This window comes from Cloeon dipterum, chromosome 1 (assembly GCF_949628265.1).
Source record: "Cloeon dipterum chromosome 1, ieCloDipt1.1, whole genome shotgun sequence".
NCBI lineage: Eukaryota > Metazoa > Arthropoda > Insecta > Ephemeroptera > Baetidae > Cloeon > Cloeon dipterum.
Window position 1 is genome coordinate 4,699,895 of NC_088786.1, and position 13,097 is coordinate 4,712,991.

The window sequence follows — 13,097 nt, forward strand, 5'->3', positions numbered from 1 at the left end:
TAGAATTTTTGAGAATCAAAATACTTGTAAAATAAATAGAAAACTATCACTGCTCCGTCATATTTGCTTCTCATATTTACTTAATTATTCGGCATTTCATACTTTCTTTTCGTCATCCAACTGTCACAAGAAAAATGCTGTTTGTGAAACACAGCAAGTGGTAAATATAGTATTATTTGAGATTTTACTATTTTCTTACATCACACGAATTAATTGCTTGAACAGTATTTCATAAAAATTTTGAGAATTTTCTTAATTTACACTTAATATTTATTAAAAAGCTGATCAGCTTGTATCTTTTAGCGAGTTGTTTAACTCCTGTTGACGAGAGCACGCAATAATGTTAGTATCTGTGCTATTTTTGGGGGTTGAGTGCGGGCTGGATTATGAGCCTACGTCTCAATCTTTTTTATTGCAAAATGCCGAGTCTATACGGATTAGAGAGGACTGCGAAAGCTGTTCGACTTGCTACTAGATGTTTTGCACCTTTCCAATTCCGCGATTTTATTAAGATGCGAGTTTTTCGCAATGAGGTCGCCGATCTCAGAGGATAAAATCACAGCATCAATAATACATAATATTCGCCTTGTACAGCGGGCGAAACTGTGCCGCAATACAGTCCTGCCATGAATAAGTATTGGCTAGTCACATAGGCCTGTAGGGATCTGGTGCCAACAAAGGGTATAAAGAAAATGGAATTGTGCGATGAAACTAATTATGGTGCCGTTGGTCTTTCTGACGGCCGTATACATTGATACAAAATCGCTTATTCGTGGGTGATTTAAGCAAAAGATTTGTCAACATGCCACTTTTTTAATCAATTCACATGTTGTAGTGCACTGCAATTTCTGCTGACTGAAGCTTTTATTATAGTAATTTAAAGCCCCGGAAGGACATGTACAATTATGGAAGAAATAAGTGTTGAGAAGCTATTTCCACAAACATGAAACCAATCTCAGAAACTGATCAACAAAATTAATTACTGTTTTTAAAAACACACATTCGTCCTGGTTTCGCACAGCTCAACAAATACCTAAATTTTCATTGCCGATTTTTTTTTTGCCCTTTTCTTGCAACATTGAAATTTGAGCTTGTTTTTTACGGCACCAAGTCGACATGTTCTTTGAGTGCAAAACTTATTAAACAAGCAAATAGCTCAATTTTTAAGGAGGGAGTGGGCGGAGTACATTTTTCGCTATCGCAAAAAAATGTGATAATATGCAAAGGGTCCTGTTGGGTCTACTGGCAAATTTAGGCAACCATAACGCAACAAGCAATTGTAATGGAAACGCCCGCGGGTAGCACCGAGGTGCTGCAGGGCACTTGGACGCCAGCCGAAGGGGGTTTCAAAGGGTGGCTCACAGTGGCAGCCAGCTTCGTCATTCAGGGCCTCATCCTTGGAATTAACTTTTCTTACAGCGTCATCTATGTTGAGCTGCAACGAATTTTGGACAAGGATGGAGTCGCAGAAACGTCTTACAAAACTTGTAAATATGCAACTTTTTAAAATTTAAATATTAAGCTTACAACGGAAGTGTGTGGTTAATTTCATTGTAAGTATATAGCTAAAAAATTTCCCTGTATGCATGAGATACGAAAAATTGCAATCAGTTTATTAAGGGCGACTTTTTGTGCTGCTTCTTTTATTATCAAACACATTCACTTTCATGAAAAGTACTCCTGAGCAATATTTCTCACAATTAGTAGATACTGTCGCATATTTTAGCGATTTTCTCAACTATTTTACCTATAATATTGTTATTTTTTGCTTTATATTTTGTCAACAACAATTTTGTAGTCTACGTGCCACTGACAAAAGCTCCAATATAAATAATTCACATTTAAATCGTTCTTTCTTTCAGTCATTTCCTGTTATTAGAGTAAAAATCGCTTTGTTTATTGAAAAACAATACCATTCATCGTTGAAGGTTGAAGAACCGGCTCTTTCCATATCGGTCATCAAACTGGTGGAAAAAACGCAAACAACCTGTGGTTCTCACTTAACTTGACAGTTCTATTAAGATATTTTGAGTACATAATAATGCATTATCTTTAGGTTTGCATAAGAAAAAAGTAAAAGCTGATATTGAAATATGGAACGGAAATACCTGCAGAGTCAAAAAATCAATGGGGTCTATAAATTGAGCAAAAATCTGTAATGCAACAAATTTTTGCCCAGGGATCGATGGATTTTAAAGAAATTTTTTGCGCAAACTTTGCTGTAATTGACCGACAAAACAGTTGAGAAAACTCCGATTTTCTAATTTTTGCACGGGTTTTTAAAGGTCTACATCTGGGAATTTTTAATACTTCTTAAATTTGCTCAGGGTGGTCCTAGAACAAAAATTAAAAAACCATTGAACTCTTCTTAACAAGTCAAACAACTTTTACGTTTACCTCAAAGTGGTAGGTCAAAGGTCAAGGTCATACAAATTGATTTTTTTTTATTTTAGACTCAAATTTGAAAATGATTATATGTATTGAAATTTTTCTTTTTTCATAACCATTTTGTGGAGCACAAAAAATTAAGTTAAATAAAACGTAAAAATTTGGAACAGTTTATCCCCATTTTTTTTCAATGAAAACTTCGAAAAACATTGTTTTTTGAGGTTGGTGAAAAGCGATGATCAACTAAATGAATGAATATAAACAAAACAATAATTAAATATCTGATATGTGATATATTTAGACAAAAATTAATTTGTGCATTAAAAATAATGTCGCTAAATCTTATTTTCAGCTCTGGTCGGTTCTTTGAGCTTGGGCACGACTTTCGCCTTCTCAATTTTGGCTGGAATTTTAAACGACCTGTTTAGCTACAGGACGACCACAATCATAGGTGGATGCTTCTGCCTTGTTGGCATGTTCTCGTCCTCCTTCCTAATCCACTATGCAAGTTTAATCGAGCTTGTCTTCATTCGTTAGCTAATTCTCTTAATCTGTGTTTAGGTTGAGGCCCTGTATTTCACGTACGGAATAATGTTTGGAATCGGCGCAGCTCTTTGCTTCAACCCGTCACTCGTGGTGCTGGGTCTGCACTTCAAAAAAAGAATAGGCTTGGTGTGCGGAATCGTGTCTGCTGGCTCCTCCATTTTCACTTTCTGGTTGCCACCAGCCCTCGGAGCGATGATTCCCGCGATTGGGCTTGAGTGGACGCTCCGAGTCGTTTCTTTTCTAATGATTCTCATCCTTGTTGCATCATTGACCTTCAATGTACGGAATATTAAAATTTAGATCTGACTAAGGAACTAAATTGAATTAATTTTAGGTGCCAGACGGTGCGAAGGTGGAGGGAAATGAAGGGAAGAAATTCGAACTGTCTAAATTTTTGAATAAGGAAAACTGGAAGAGAAAGAAATTCGTTATATGGACGATCTGCATTCCAATCGCTCTCTTTGGATATTTTGTACCGTTCGTGCATATGGTAAACAAAAATAAAATATTTAAAATAATATACATCTTTATGCTCTCGCCCCCTGCAAAAGGGTACAAGCCGGTAATAAGATATTGAAACTATAACCATTCGAATGAACAGTTATAAAATAAACTAAATACTTTTCTGTAACTTCAATCCTCTTTGTAGATGAAGTTTGTTAACGTGACATTCCCCTCCGAAGATGGAAAAATTCCGCTCATGTGCATTGGTATAGCTTCAGCAGTTAGTCGCGTGGCATTTGGATTCATTTCAGATTATGACAGAATAAATCGAGTGATGCTGCAGCAGGTAAAAAATATAATTCGATGATACCTTATAATATTAAATTATGACTACAATGGCAATGTATGCTAATTCTCATTTGATGCTCTGAACGATTCCAACTCATGATTTTTTTTACAGTTTGCTATTTTTTCAATTGGCGTTTTGACCATGCTTCTTGCGGCAGCCAACGCTTGGATATACATTATTTTGATAACTCTTGGAATCGGAATTTTCGACGGCTGCTACTTCAGCATGATTGGACCGATCGCCTTCGACTTGTGCGGGCCGAAAGGTGCCTCGCAGGCAATCGGGTTCGTCAGTGGATTAAGCGCGTTCTCAGTAACACTTGGACCAACCATAGCAGGTGAAAATATCTTACACGATTAACGCAGTGTATTATTTTATTGTTGAATTTTAGGAAAACTGTTTGAAATGTACAGCTCTTACACGGTGCCGTTTCTGGTGGCTGGCGCGCCGCTGATACTAGGGGCCTGTGGCTTGTTTGCCATTATGTGTGTCAAAGTTTAAACATTCACATGTAAAAAATGTGGCGTGAATCCTCTATCACGACTGTAGAAATAAATTTATATTTAGAGATAATAGTAGGAACTCGATTAATAGTAACTCGAGTTCCTTTATATGTTAGGATTAATGTCAAATGTTTTAAGATTATATATGATGTGTACTACTATATTTAAAATAAGAATCAATCTAAATTCAGGAAGGATTTTTTATTATTTACGTTGCTATCGTTATCACCTGTAATTTTTGTTTTCTTTACTGGGATGTGTAGCAAACTCAATTTACAAAATAATTTTCACTAAATATCGAACGTTTTCTATTCCTGTTGGAAGGGTCTATAAACAGTTTTGGTCATCTTCTATTATGATCAGTAAAGACTAATTCTCGCTCTAGACCAAACATTTATTTCATAATTTCCTGTTCAGCAAAATGCGTAAAATAGTAAAAATTAAGTTAATAGACAGTTTTTGTTGGCCCGAAATAAATTTTAAATCAATATTTTTCCTCTGTGGTAGCCTTAAACCATGCAATATTAACGTCATTTAATTTTCCTGCATACGACCCTCATTTCTACACGTTAAGAGTGCAGATGGTTCACATGTTCACATTTAGTTAAGGAGAGTATATAACCAGGACTGCCGGAGCAGGTCGTAGTTGGTAATGGAAGTTGAAGCCATGGGCAGGCCAACTGAGACGAAATTGCGGTCATGGCTGATTGTGGTAGCTGGATTTGTGATCAATGGTCTGATGTTCGGAACAATTAACTCCTACAGTGCAATGTACTTTGTACCGCAACGAATTTTCATGCTAACGGAGTCACAGACACTTCTTACAAAACTTGTAATTATGACTCCCTGTTTTAAAAATCAATTTTATTTTAACATGTGCGATTAGGGGCTATATTAAAATATAAATCTTATCAATGCAGCAAAAGCATTATTTTACTGACAGCAATTAACACGTATGGCTGAGTATAAAAATAAAAACGCTTAGAGGGAAAAAACCAAACACGAATAGTAAATAAATTTCGGAAAACTAGTGCCTATAAAAATCTTTTTATGCACGTACGCCATACACGTGTTTCTCAAACCAAAAATTGTCAAAAGCCTAAACCACCAACGGAGTTTAAAACGATTTTCTTTACGATATAGCGGATGACTGACAGTTTGGTTCGTAAGCTTTGTTTGCGATGTTTATCCACGTGTGTATTGCAAGGAAACAAAAAACTGTTTGAATTACACACTCTGCCTCGTGACCAAAAACAAAAACTAAATCATAAAAATATTATCTAGAAAATTATTTAACAACACAATAAAATTGTCAATTTTTTCAGCTCTGGTAGTTGTTTCTTTGAGCTTGGGAATGACTTTCGCCTTCTCAATCCTCGCTGGCATTTTAATAGACCAGTTTGGCTACAGGACAACTGGAATGATAGGAGGAAGCCTATGTCTAATCGGCATGTTCTCCTCATCATTTTTGATCCACCATGCAAGTTTTATCAAGTCTACCTTTTCCTGCAGAGTAAATCATAGATTATCCGACAACATTTTAAAATAAAAATGCGGAAATTAAGCAAGTTCTCGCACGTGCAAAATGTTATCGCTTTTTCTTAACACCCTGTTTGAATAACGGTTGAAGCAATTACCTTGAATGCTACATCAAACAGTCAGTAAAAGCTCACAGTTGCTTGTTATTTACTACTCACCATGCTTCGCAAAAGTTATGGTACTTAGAAACATTAAGGAAATTTAAAAATATTAACTTTTTAAAAATGGCGTTACTTTTCGAAAATTGCTCAGGTTTTAAAAAAGCAAACATTTTTGGAATCTGCACTTCATGCCGATTCCAAAAATGTGCATTTGACTATTTTCGGACACTTTCGATAATATTTAAGTTTTACCACGTGGACACTTGGAAAATCTTTGCAGCTCTGTTATTCGTAAACTAAGCTAGATAGAAGAATTTTAATTGGTGCTCATTTGTTACTGCACTTCATACTAAAAATTGGTGGCGAGTATTCCGATTCGCCGGGCGAAACATATATCCAGGGTTCCCTTGTAAGTAAATTCTCACACGCGCAGAACTGTATCACTTTTTTCTTACCCCCTGATATTTGAAAAACGGTTCTATTGCAATTACTGTGAATGCTAGATTAAACAGTCAGTCAAAGCTTATATTTACTTCTCACCATGCCTCGCAAATCGCAAAGCAATTTTCAAGGTAGTCATGGTTGATGGTGAAAATAGTGCGTGTGGTTTAAACATGAAACATTGAAATATTAAGCAAAATAAGCGTCTAACTGATGACATTTAAACAAATTATCCTAATGGCAAAACGTAGACGCTTATATTCTAAAAATATGCTTTGCAGAGTAAAAGGAAACTCAATATCCGTTTATTCTAAATTAAAGTTAGTTCACATATATCATGTCACAGCATATAATCAATTCACCTTAATGATTTCTACAAATAAGAAATTAAGAATTGTCGCTCCAAAAGTCCAAACGCAGCAATAATCTTGATGTAAAAAACCGGCGTGTTCCTTCACTGTCAGTTGTTGTTCTACTCGACTTTCATCGTAACCGCTTAGAAGTACTGCGCTGTCTCTTCGCGGAAATAGTAATTACTTTAAGTGCTCGTCAAAAAACCTTTTGTCAGAGCTCAGCGGACACTCACCTGCACATTCTTAGTCAACACTATCAGAGAAGACAATTGACAAAACGCGTGCTCTCCTATGTAGGTTTGCCGGGAATAAACACATGTGGTAAACCTTTCTGCAGCACCACAGATTTTGGTGTCCAGAAGTGGCGGATAAATTCCTAACACCGGGGTTGGCTACTTGTCGGCCCGGGCGCCTGGTCATGGCGCCTCGCCGGTCAGTGGCAGGTCAAAGAGTGTCCCGACAACACGCTATTAAAAACTTCCAACCATTGTGCTTTTAATGAAATCACTAATATGAACATTTTCTGATCTACTTAAAATTTTAATCGATCGGCTTGTTTCATTTTTTACCAAACCGTTTGGCTCGTGTTGACGAGTATCCGTGCTATGTTTGGGGATTGAGTGCGGGCTGATTATATAATGCCCCTACGTCTGATTTTTTGATATTCGGATTTGAGAGGACTCCGAAAGCTGGTTGACTTGCCACTGGCTGTTTTGCGCGGATATATTTCATGGGACAAAAAATGTACTATGTCTTGCAATCGAACAAGAAGACCCCGGATGAAAACATTCTGGGACGTGGGACGTTTGAGTTTATAAACAAAATTGATCACTAAAACCCTTAGACAAAATTGAATTTACATCAGAATAAAATCTGAACAAGAATAAGGATTTGAACTTTTTCGAATCATATCACATACATAAATGCATATCGTTTTACAAATATAAATTTATAGTGGAATTATTAACTGATTTTAACCGTCTTAAACTAGAATAACAATTTACACGCTCGATCCCTTCTCCATTAAACGTTCATTGGAAATTAAAAAAATGCGACTTAACTTTTGCCGAGAGTCCAGCGAAATGTAATTCGAATTAAAAATATCTCTCTGCTGCATTACGATTTTCCATCAAACAGCGTGTAATAACAATTTATTAAGAAGGTCACCGATCTCAGATGGTAAAATCACAGCGTCATAGTAATCCATTAATAATTTTCCGTAACATCGCCTTGCTAGGCGGGCGAAATTGTGCCGCAATACAGTCCTGCCATGCAAGCAGCTAGTCATGTAGGGACCTGGTGCCGACAAAAGGTGATGATAATTGATGACATAGTGAGTTTAAGTGTGCGTGTATAGCCATTAAACTAATTATGCTGCCGCTGGTCTTTCTGACGGCCGTATTCACTGATACGAAATTGCTTCTGAAGAGTTGTATTCGTGGTCGATTTGAGCGTAAGTGCGACTTACTTGTGTCAATAAAAATATGCTAATAATTTAATGAATCACGCGTAGTGTATTGCAATTTCTAGCTTGAGCACTCGTTATAGTAATTTAAGATATTAAGCCGGAAGGACATTATGAATTTGGAAGAAAAGTGTTCAGAAGTTATTTCCACAAACATGATACTAAACTTTTCGAAAAATATTTGACTAACAAATTACAAACTTATTTTTATAATATTAATAAACTAGAAGAAATAATTCTTTCATACTTAAGATGCACACATGTTCATATGAACGCAAAACTTATTAAAAAATAAAATATAGCTCAAGTTTTTAAGGAGGGAGTGGGCGGATACATTTTCTACTATCGCATAGAAAAGCCGGTGTGCAAGGTGAAAAGGTTTCTGTTGGGTCTACTAGGAAATGTAGGAAACCATAAAGCAACAAGCAATTGCAATGGAAACGTCCGCGGGTAGCAGCGAGGTGCTGCAGACGCAGAGTCCTTGGACGCCCGCCGAAGGGGGCTTCAAAGGGTGGCTTACAGTGGCAGCCAGCTTCGTCGTTCAGGGCCTAGTCATTGGAATCAGCCTTTCTTACAGCGTCATCTATGTTGAGCTGCAGCGAATTTTGGAAAAGGATGGAGTCACAGAAACGTCTTACAAAACTTGTAAATATATACAACTTAAAACTGTAATTAAATAGCTAATTTTATTGTAAGTTTGTGTCTGCATAAATTAGGGAAAAATGCAATCAGTTTGTTAAGGGCTACTTTTTTGAGCTCCTTCTTTTATTATCAAACTTGTAGAAGGAATTCTGTTAGCAAAAGCATTCATATTTTTCGTGCCAAGTACTCCTGAGCATATTTTTTTAACCTCTGCTCAGCACATCCCGTGGTATTTGAGTTCACCGGGTGTCAGGGCCCAATAAAACCGCCGTGGAAAACATGGAGCATAGGGCCCAAGTGACCGCAGAGGCGCTTGGGCCCAATGAGGCTATTTTTTGGCTTTCCCGCAACGAGGTCATTTATTGAAACGCCAGACATTTGTCTTTAAAGCTGCTGGAAAGGTGCAAATTTGCGAAAACCAGCAAGTGGCGAATCGGCGCGGGTGCCCGTTGAGTGCCCGTTGAGCGATTTGAGCATTTCGAGTCACTAAACTAACCACTTTTTGCCATCTCTGACATTGGGCAGCCAGTATTAGATCCCCGAACTGCTCAAATATCTCCCACTGCTTTGAAACTCCTGAGAATGCCTTAACAATGCGAGCTAACGTACCTATTTCTCACAATTAGTAGCTATTGTAGCAATTATTACCGAAAACCACAACTATTTTACCCGCATATACTTGCAAGCTTTTGCTATAAGTCTTTCAACACATTTGTGTTGTCTGCGCGCCACTCGACAAAGCTCTCAACAAATTATTCCAAAAGAAATTCCTCATCTAAACCATTCATTCTTGCGATCATTTCCTGTGTTTAGAGTAAAAATAAATTTGTTTATTGAATAAGATGAATAAAAGCGTTTTTCATTGAAGGTTGAAGAATCAGAACTTTTCATATCGGTCTTCAAACTGGTGGAAAAAACGCCAACCACCTGTGGTTCTCACTTAACTGACAGTTTCTAGAATATATTTTGAGCTCAAAAACATTATCTTTCAGTTGAGACAAAGAGTAAGTAAAAGCAGGTAAAATTAAAAAATTGTTGAAAAATGAACGGAAAAGACCTGCACCGTCAATAATCGAGTGACCTTATAAATTATGTTTCGCATCATTTCTGCTGCTTACTGATAAAAGCGTAATGAATTTCAGAGACTTTAATCGATTTTACTTTTCTAAATTATTATAATTTATGTGTATGACTCTACGAATTAAATATGTTGTGAAGGGTTAGCTATATTAATACTTAAACAACAATGATTTAAAATCTGACATGTGATTTATCGATAAAAGTTAATTACATTAAAACAATTGTCGGTAAATCAATTTTCAGCTCTGGTCGGTTCTTTGAGCTTGGGCACGACTTTCGCCTTCTCAATTTTGGCTGGAATTTTAAACGACCTGTTTAGCTACAGGACAACCACAATCATAGGTGGATGCTTCTGCCTTGTTGGCATGTTCTCGTCTTCCTTCCTAATCCACTATGCAAGTTTAATCGAGCTTGTCTTCATTCGTTAGCTAATTCTCTTAATCTGTGTTTAGGTTGAGGCCCTGTATTTCACGTACGGAATAATGTTTGGAATTGGCGCAGCTCTTTGCTTCAACCCGTCAATCGCGGTGCTGGGTCTGCACTTCAAAAAAAGAATAGGCTTGGTGTGCGGCATCGTGTCTGCTGGGGTTTCAGTTTTTAATTTTTGGCTGCCACCAGCCCTGGAGGCGATGATTTCCGCGATTGGGCTTGACTGGACACTCCGAGTCGTTTCTTTTCTAATGATTCTCATCATTGTTGCGGCATTTACATTCAATGTACGGAATATTAAAATTTAGATCTGACTGAGGAACTAAATTGAATTAGTTGTAGGTGCCGGACGGTGCGAAGGAGGAGGGAAATGAAGGGAAGAAATTCGAACTGTCTAAATTTTTGAATAAGGAAAACTGGAAAAGGAAGAAATTCGTTATATGGACGATCTGCATTCCAATCGCTTTCTTTGGATATTTTGTACCATTCGTGCATATGGTAGGATACTGCAACAAAATATATGTCAGTTGATTTGTTAGCTCCAAAAGATCTTGGACCTAACTCGGGCCCATGTTCCATGTTACCCGCTCAGTGGTGTCATTGGGACCTTGAATCCGGTGAGCTTATAGCCCACAGGAAGTGCTGGGCAGGGGTTAAAAAATGTGTGAAATAGTAAAAAATAAGTCAATGTTGGCCCGAAATAAATTTAAAATCAATCTTTTTCCTCTCCGTAAAGATGGAGCTAACCAAAATCTATTTGATGAAAATATTTATAAAATAAAATAAACACATTTCTATAAATTCAATCCTCTGTTAAGGTGAAGTTTGTTAACGTGAACTTCCCCTCCGAAGATGGCAAAATTCCGCTCATGTGCATTGGTATAGCTTCAGCAATAGGACGCGTGACATTTGGATTCTTTTCAGACTACGACAAAATAAATCGAGTGATGCTCCAGCAGGTAAAAAATATATCACTTCGATGTTGTGCTATATTAAATTTTAACTGTTAACTATGAAGAGGCGGCTTGAAATAAATAATATTTTTTGCAATATGTCTGCAAAATGCTTATTTTATGCGCAGATTATGTTTTTTTACAGATTGCTCTTTTTTCATTTGGCGTTTTGACCATGCTTCTTGCGGCAGCCAACGCTTGGGTGTACATTATTTTGATAACTCTTGGAATCGGAGTGTTCGACGGCTGCTTCCTCAGCATGATGGGACCGATCACCTTTGACTTGTGCGGGCCGAAAGGCGCCTCGCAGGCGATCGGGTTCGTCAACGGATTCAGCGCATTCTCTGTAACTCTTGGACCAACTATAGCAGGTGAAAACATCACACACGTGATGATAAACGGAGTATTATTTTTATTGTTGAATTTTAGGAAAACTGTTTGAAATATACAGCTCTTACACGGTACCGTTTCTGGTGGCTGGCGCGCCGCTGATACTAGGGGCTTTTGGCCTATTTGCCATTATGTGTGTGTCAAAGTCTAAAAATTCTCAAGTAAAAAATGTGGCGTGAATCCTCTATCACGACTGTAGAAATAAATTTAATTTTAGATAACGCGCTTAATAGAAGTTTGAGTTCATTGGTTTGTCACGATTAATAAAACAAGTTTTGAAGCTATATACAGTAATATGTACATACTATTTATTTGAAGTAAAAATCGAATTAAAATTCAGGAAGGTTTTTTTATTATTTACAGTTTCATTAGTGTGATAATATACATAGCACATTTAATTTGCAAAATAGTTTACGCTAAAAACTGAATGTTCTCAATTCCTTGGAATATGGTCTGTAAACAGTTTCCATCCACTTCTGTAATGATCAATAAAAACAATAATTTTCGCTCTGGACCCTAAATGTACTACTGTGCTGAACGACAAATAAATTAAAATTAAATATAATTGCATTTTTTTATCACAACGTGTCAATAAAATGCGAATAATTGTAAACAATGAGATAGTGGACAGTTATTGTTGGCTCGAAATTCAATCAGCAATTATTGAACATTGCAGATCACCTACACGCTGTTGGCGCTAAGGAGAGTATATAACCAGGACTGGCGGAGCAGGTCGTAGTTGGTAATGGAAGTTGAAGCCATGGGCAGGCCAACTGAGACGAAATTGCGGTCATGGCTGATTGTAGTAGCTGGATTTGTGATCAATGGTCTGATGTTCGGAACAATTAACTCCTACAGTGCAATGTACTTTGCACCGCAACGAATTTTCATGCTAACGGAGTCACAGACACTTCTTACAAAACTTGTAATTATATTATATGACTCCCACTTTTAAAAATTAATTTTATTTTAACATATAAGCGATCGGGGACTATATTAAAATTAAAATCTTATCAATGCAGCAAAAGCATTATTTTACTGACAGCAATTAACACGTATGGCTGAGTATAAAAACAAAAACGCTTAGAGGGAAAAAACCAAACACAAATAATAAATAAATTTCGGAAAACTAGCGCCTAAAAAAATCTTTTTATGCACGTACGCCATACACGTGTTCTCAAACCAAAAATTGTCAAAAGCCTAAACCACCAACGGAGCGTAAAGTGATTTTCTTTGTGATAAAGCGGATGTCTGACAGTTTGGTTAGTAAGCTTTGTTCGCTAAGCCTGGCTACACGTGTATTGATATTAAGGTGATTGCAAGGAAACAAAAAGCAATTTGAATTACACACTCTGCCTCGTGACAAAAAACTAAATCATAAAAAAATTATCTAGAAAATTATTTAACAACACATTCAAACTGTCCATTTTTTCAGCTCTGGTAGTTGTTTCTTTGAGCTTGGGAATGACTTTCG

The 13,097-nt window shown here is 36.9% G+C and overlaps 2 protein-coding genes across 2 annotated transcripts; both read left to right on the forward strand.

Annotated features, from left to right (window-relative positions):
- Positions 1–1,135: 1,135 nt before the first annotated feature.
- LOC135944765 (monocarboxylate transporter 10-like) lies at positions 1,136–4,400 on the forward strand. The gene is made up of 7 exons (XM_065491949.1): positions 1,136–1,487; positions 2,741–2,892; positions 2,950–3,213; positions 3,269–3,424; positions 3,584–3,724; positions 3,839–4,064; positions 4,119–4,400. Exons 1-7 carry the CDS (start codon positions 1,283–1,285, stop codon positions 4,226–4,228), a joined length of 1,254 nt encoding a protein of 417 aa, XP_065348021.1. The 5' UTR covers positions 1,136–1,282; the 3' UTR covers positions 4,229–4,400.
- Positions 4,401–8,563: 4,163 nt separating this feature from the next.
- Positions 8,564–11,814, forward strand: LOC135933986 (monocarboxylate transporter 10-like). The gene is made up of 7 exons (XM_065475471.1): positions 8,564–8,774; positions 10,095–10,246; positions 10,304–10,567; positions 10,623–10,778; positions 11,099–11,239; positions 11,379–11,604; positions 11,663–11,814. Exons 1-7 carry the CDS (start codon positions 8,564–8,566, stop codon positions 11,800–11,802), a joined length of 1,290 nt encoding a protein of 429 aa, XP_065331543.1. The 3' UTR covers positions 11,803–11,814.
- Positions 11,815–13,097: the final 1,283 nt, after the last annotated feature.

Bases quoted from the DNA above. Each gene is read 5' to 3' on its own strand.
- LOC135933986 (XM_065475471.1), top strand. From the start codon at position 8,564: ATGGAAACGTCCGCGGGTAGCAGCGAGGTGCTGCAGACGCAGAGTCCT. The intron at 8,775-10,094 runs GTAAATATATAC...ATCAATTTTCAG, and splicing joins AGAAACGTCTTACAAAACTT to CTCTGGTCGGTTCTTTGAGC. The intron at 11,240-11,378 runs GTAAAAAATATA...GTTTTTTTACAG, and splicing joins ATCGAGTGATGCTCCAGCAG to ATTGCTCTTTTTTCATTTGG.
- LOC135944765 (XM_065491949.1), top strand. From the start codon at position 1,283: ATGGAAACGCCCGCGGGTAGCACCGAGGTGCTGCAGGGCACTTGGACG. The intron at 2,893-2,949 runs GCAAGTTTAATC...ATCTGTGTTTAG, and splicing joins CCTCCTTCCTAATCCACTAT to GTTGAGGCCCTGTATTTCAC. The intron at 3,214-3,268 runs GTACGGAATATT...AATTAATTTTAG, and splicing joins TTGCATCATTGACCTTCAAT to GTGCCAGACGGTGCGAAGGT.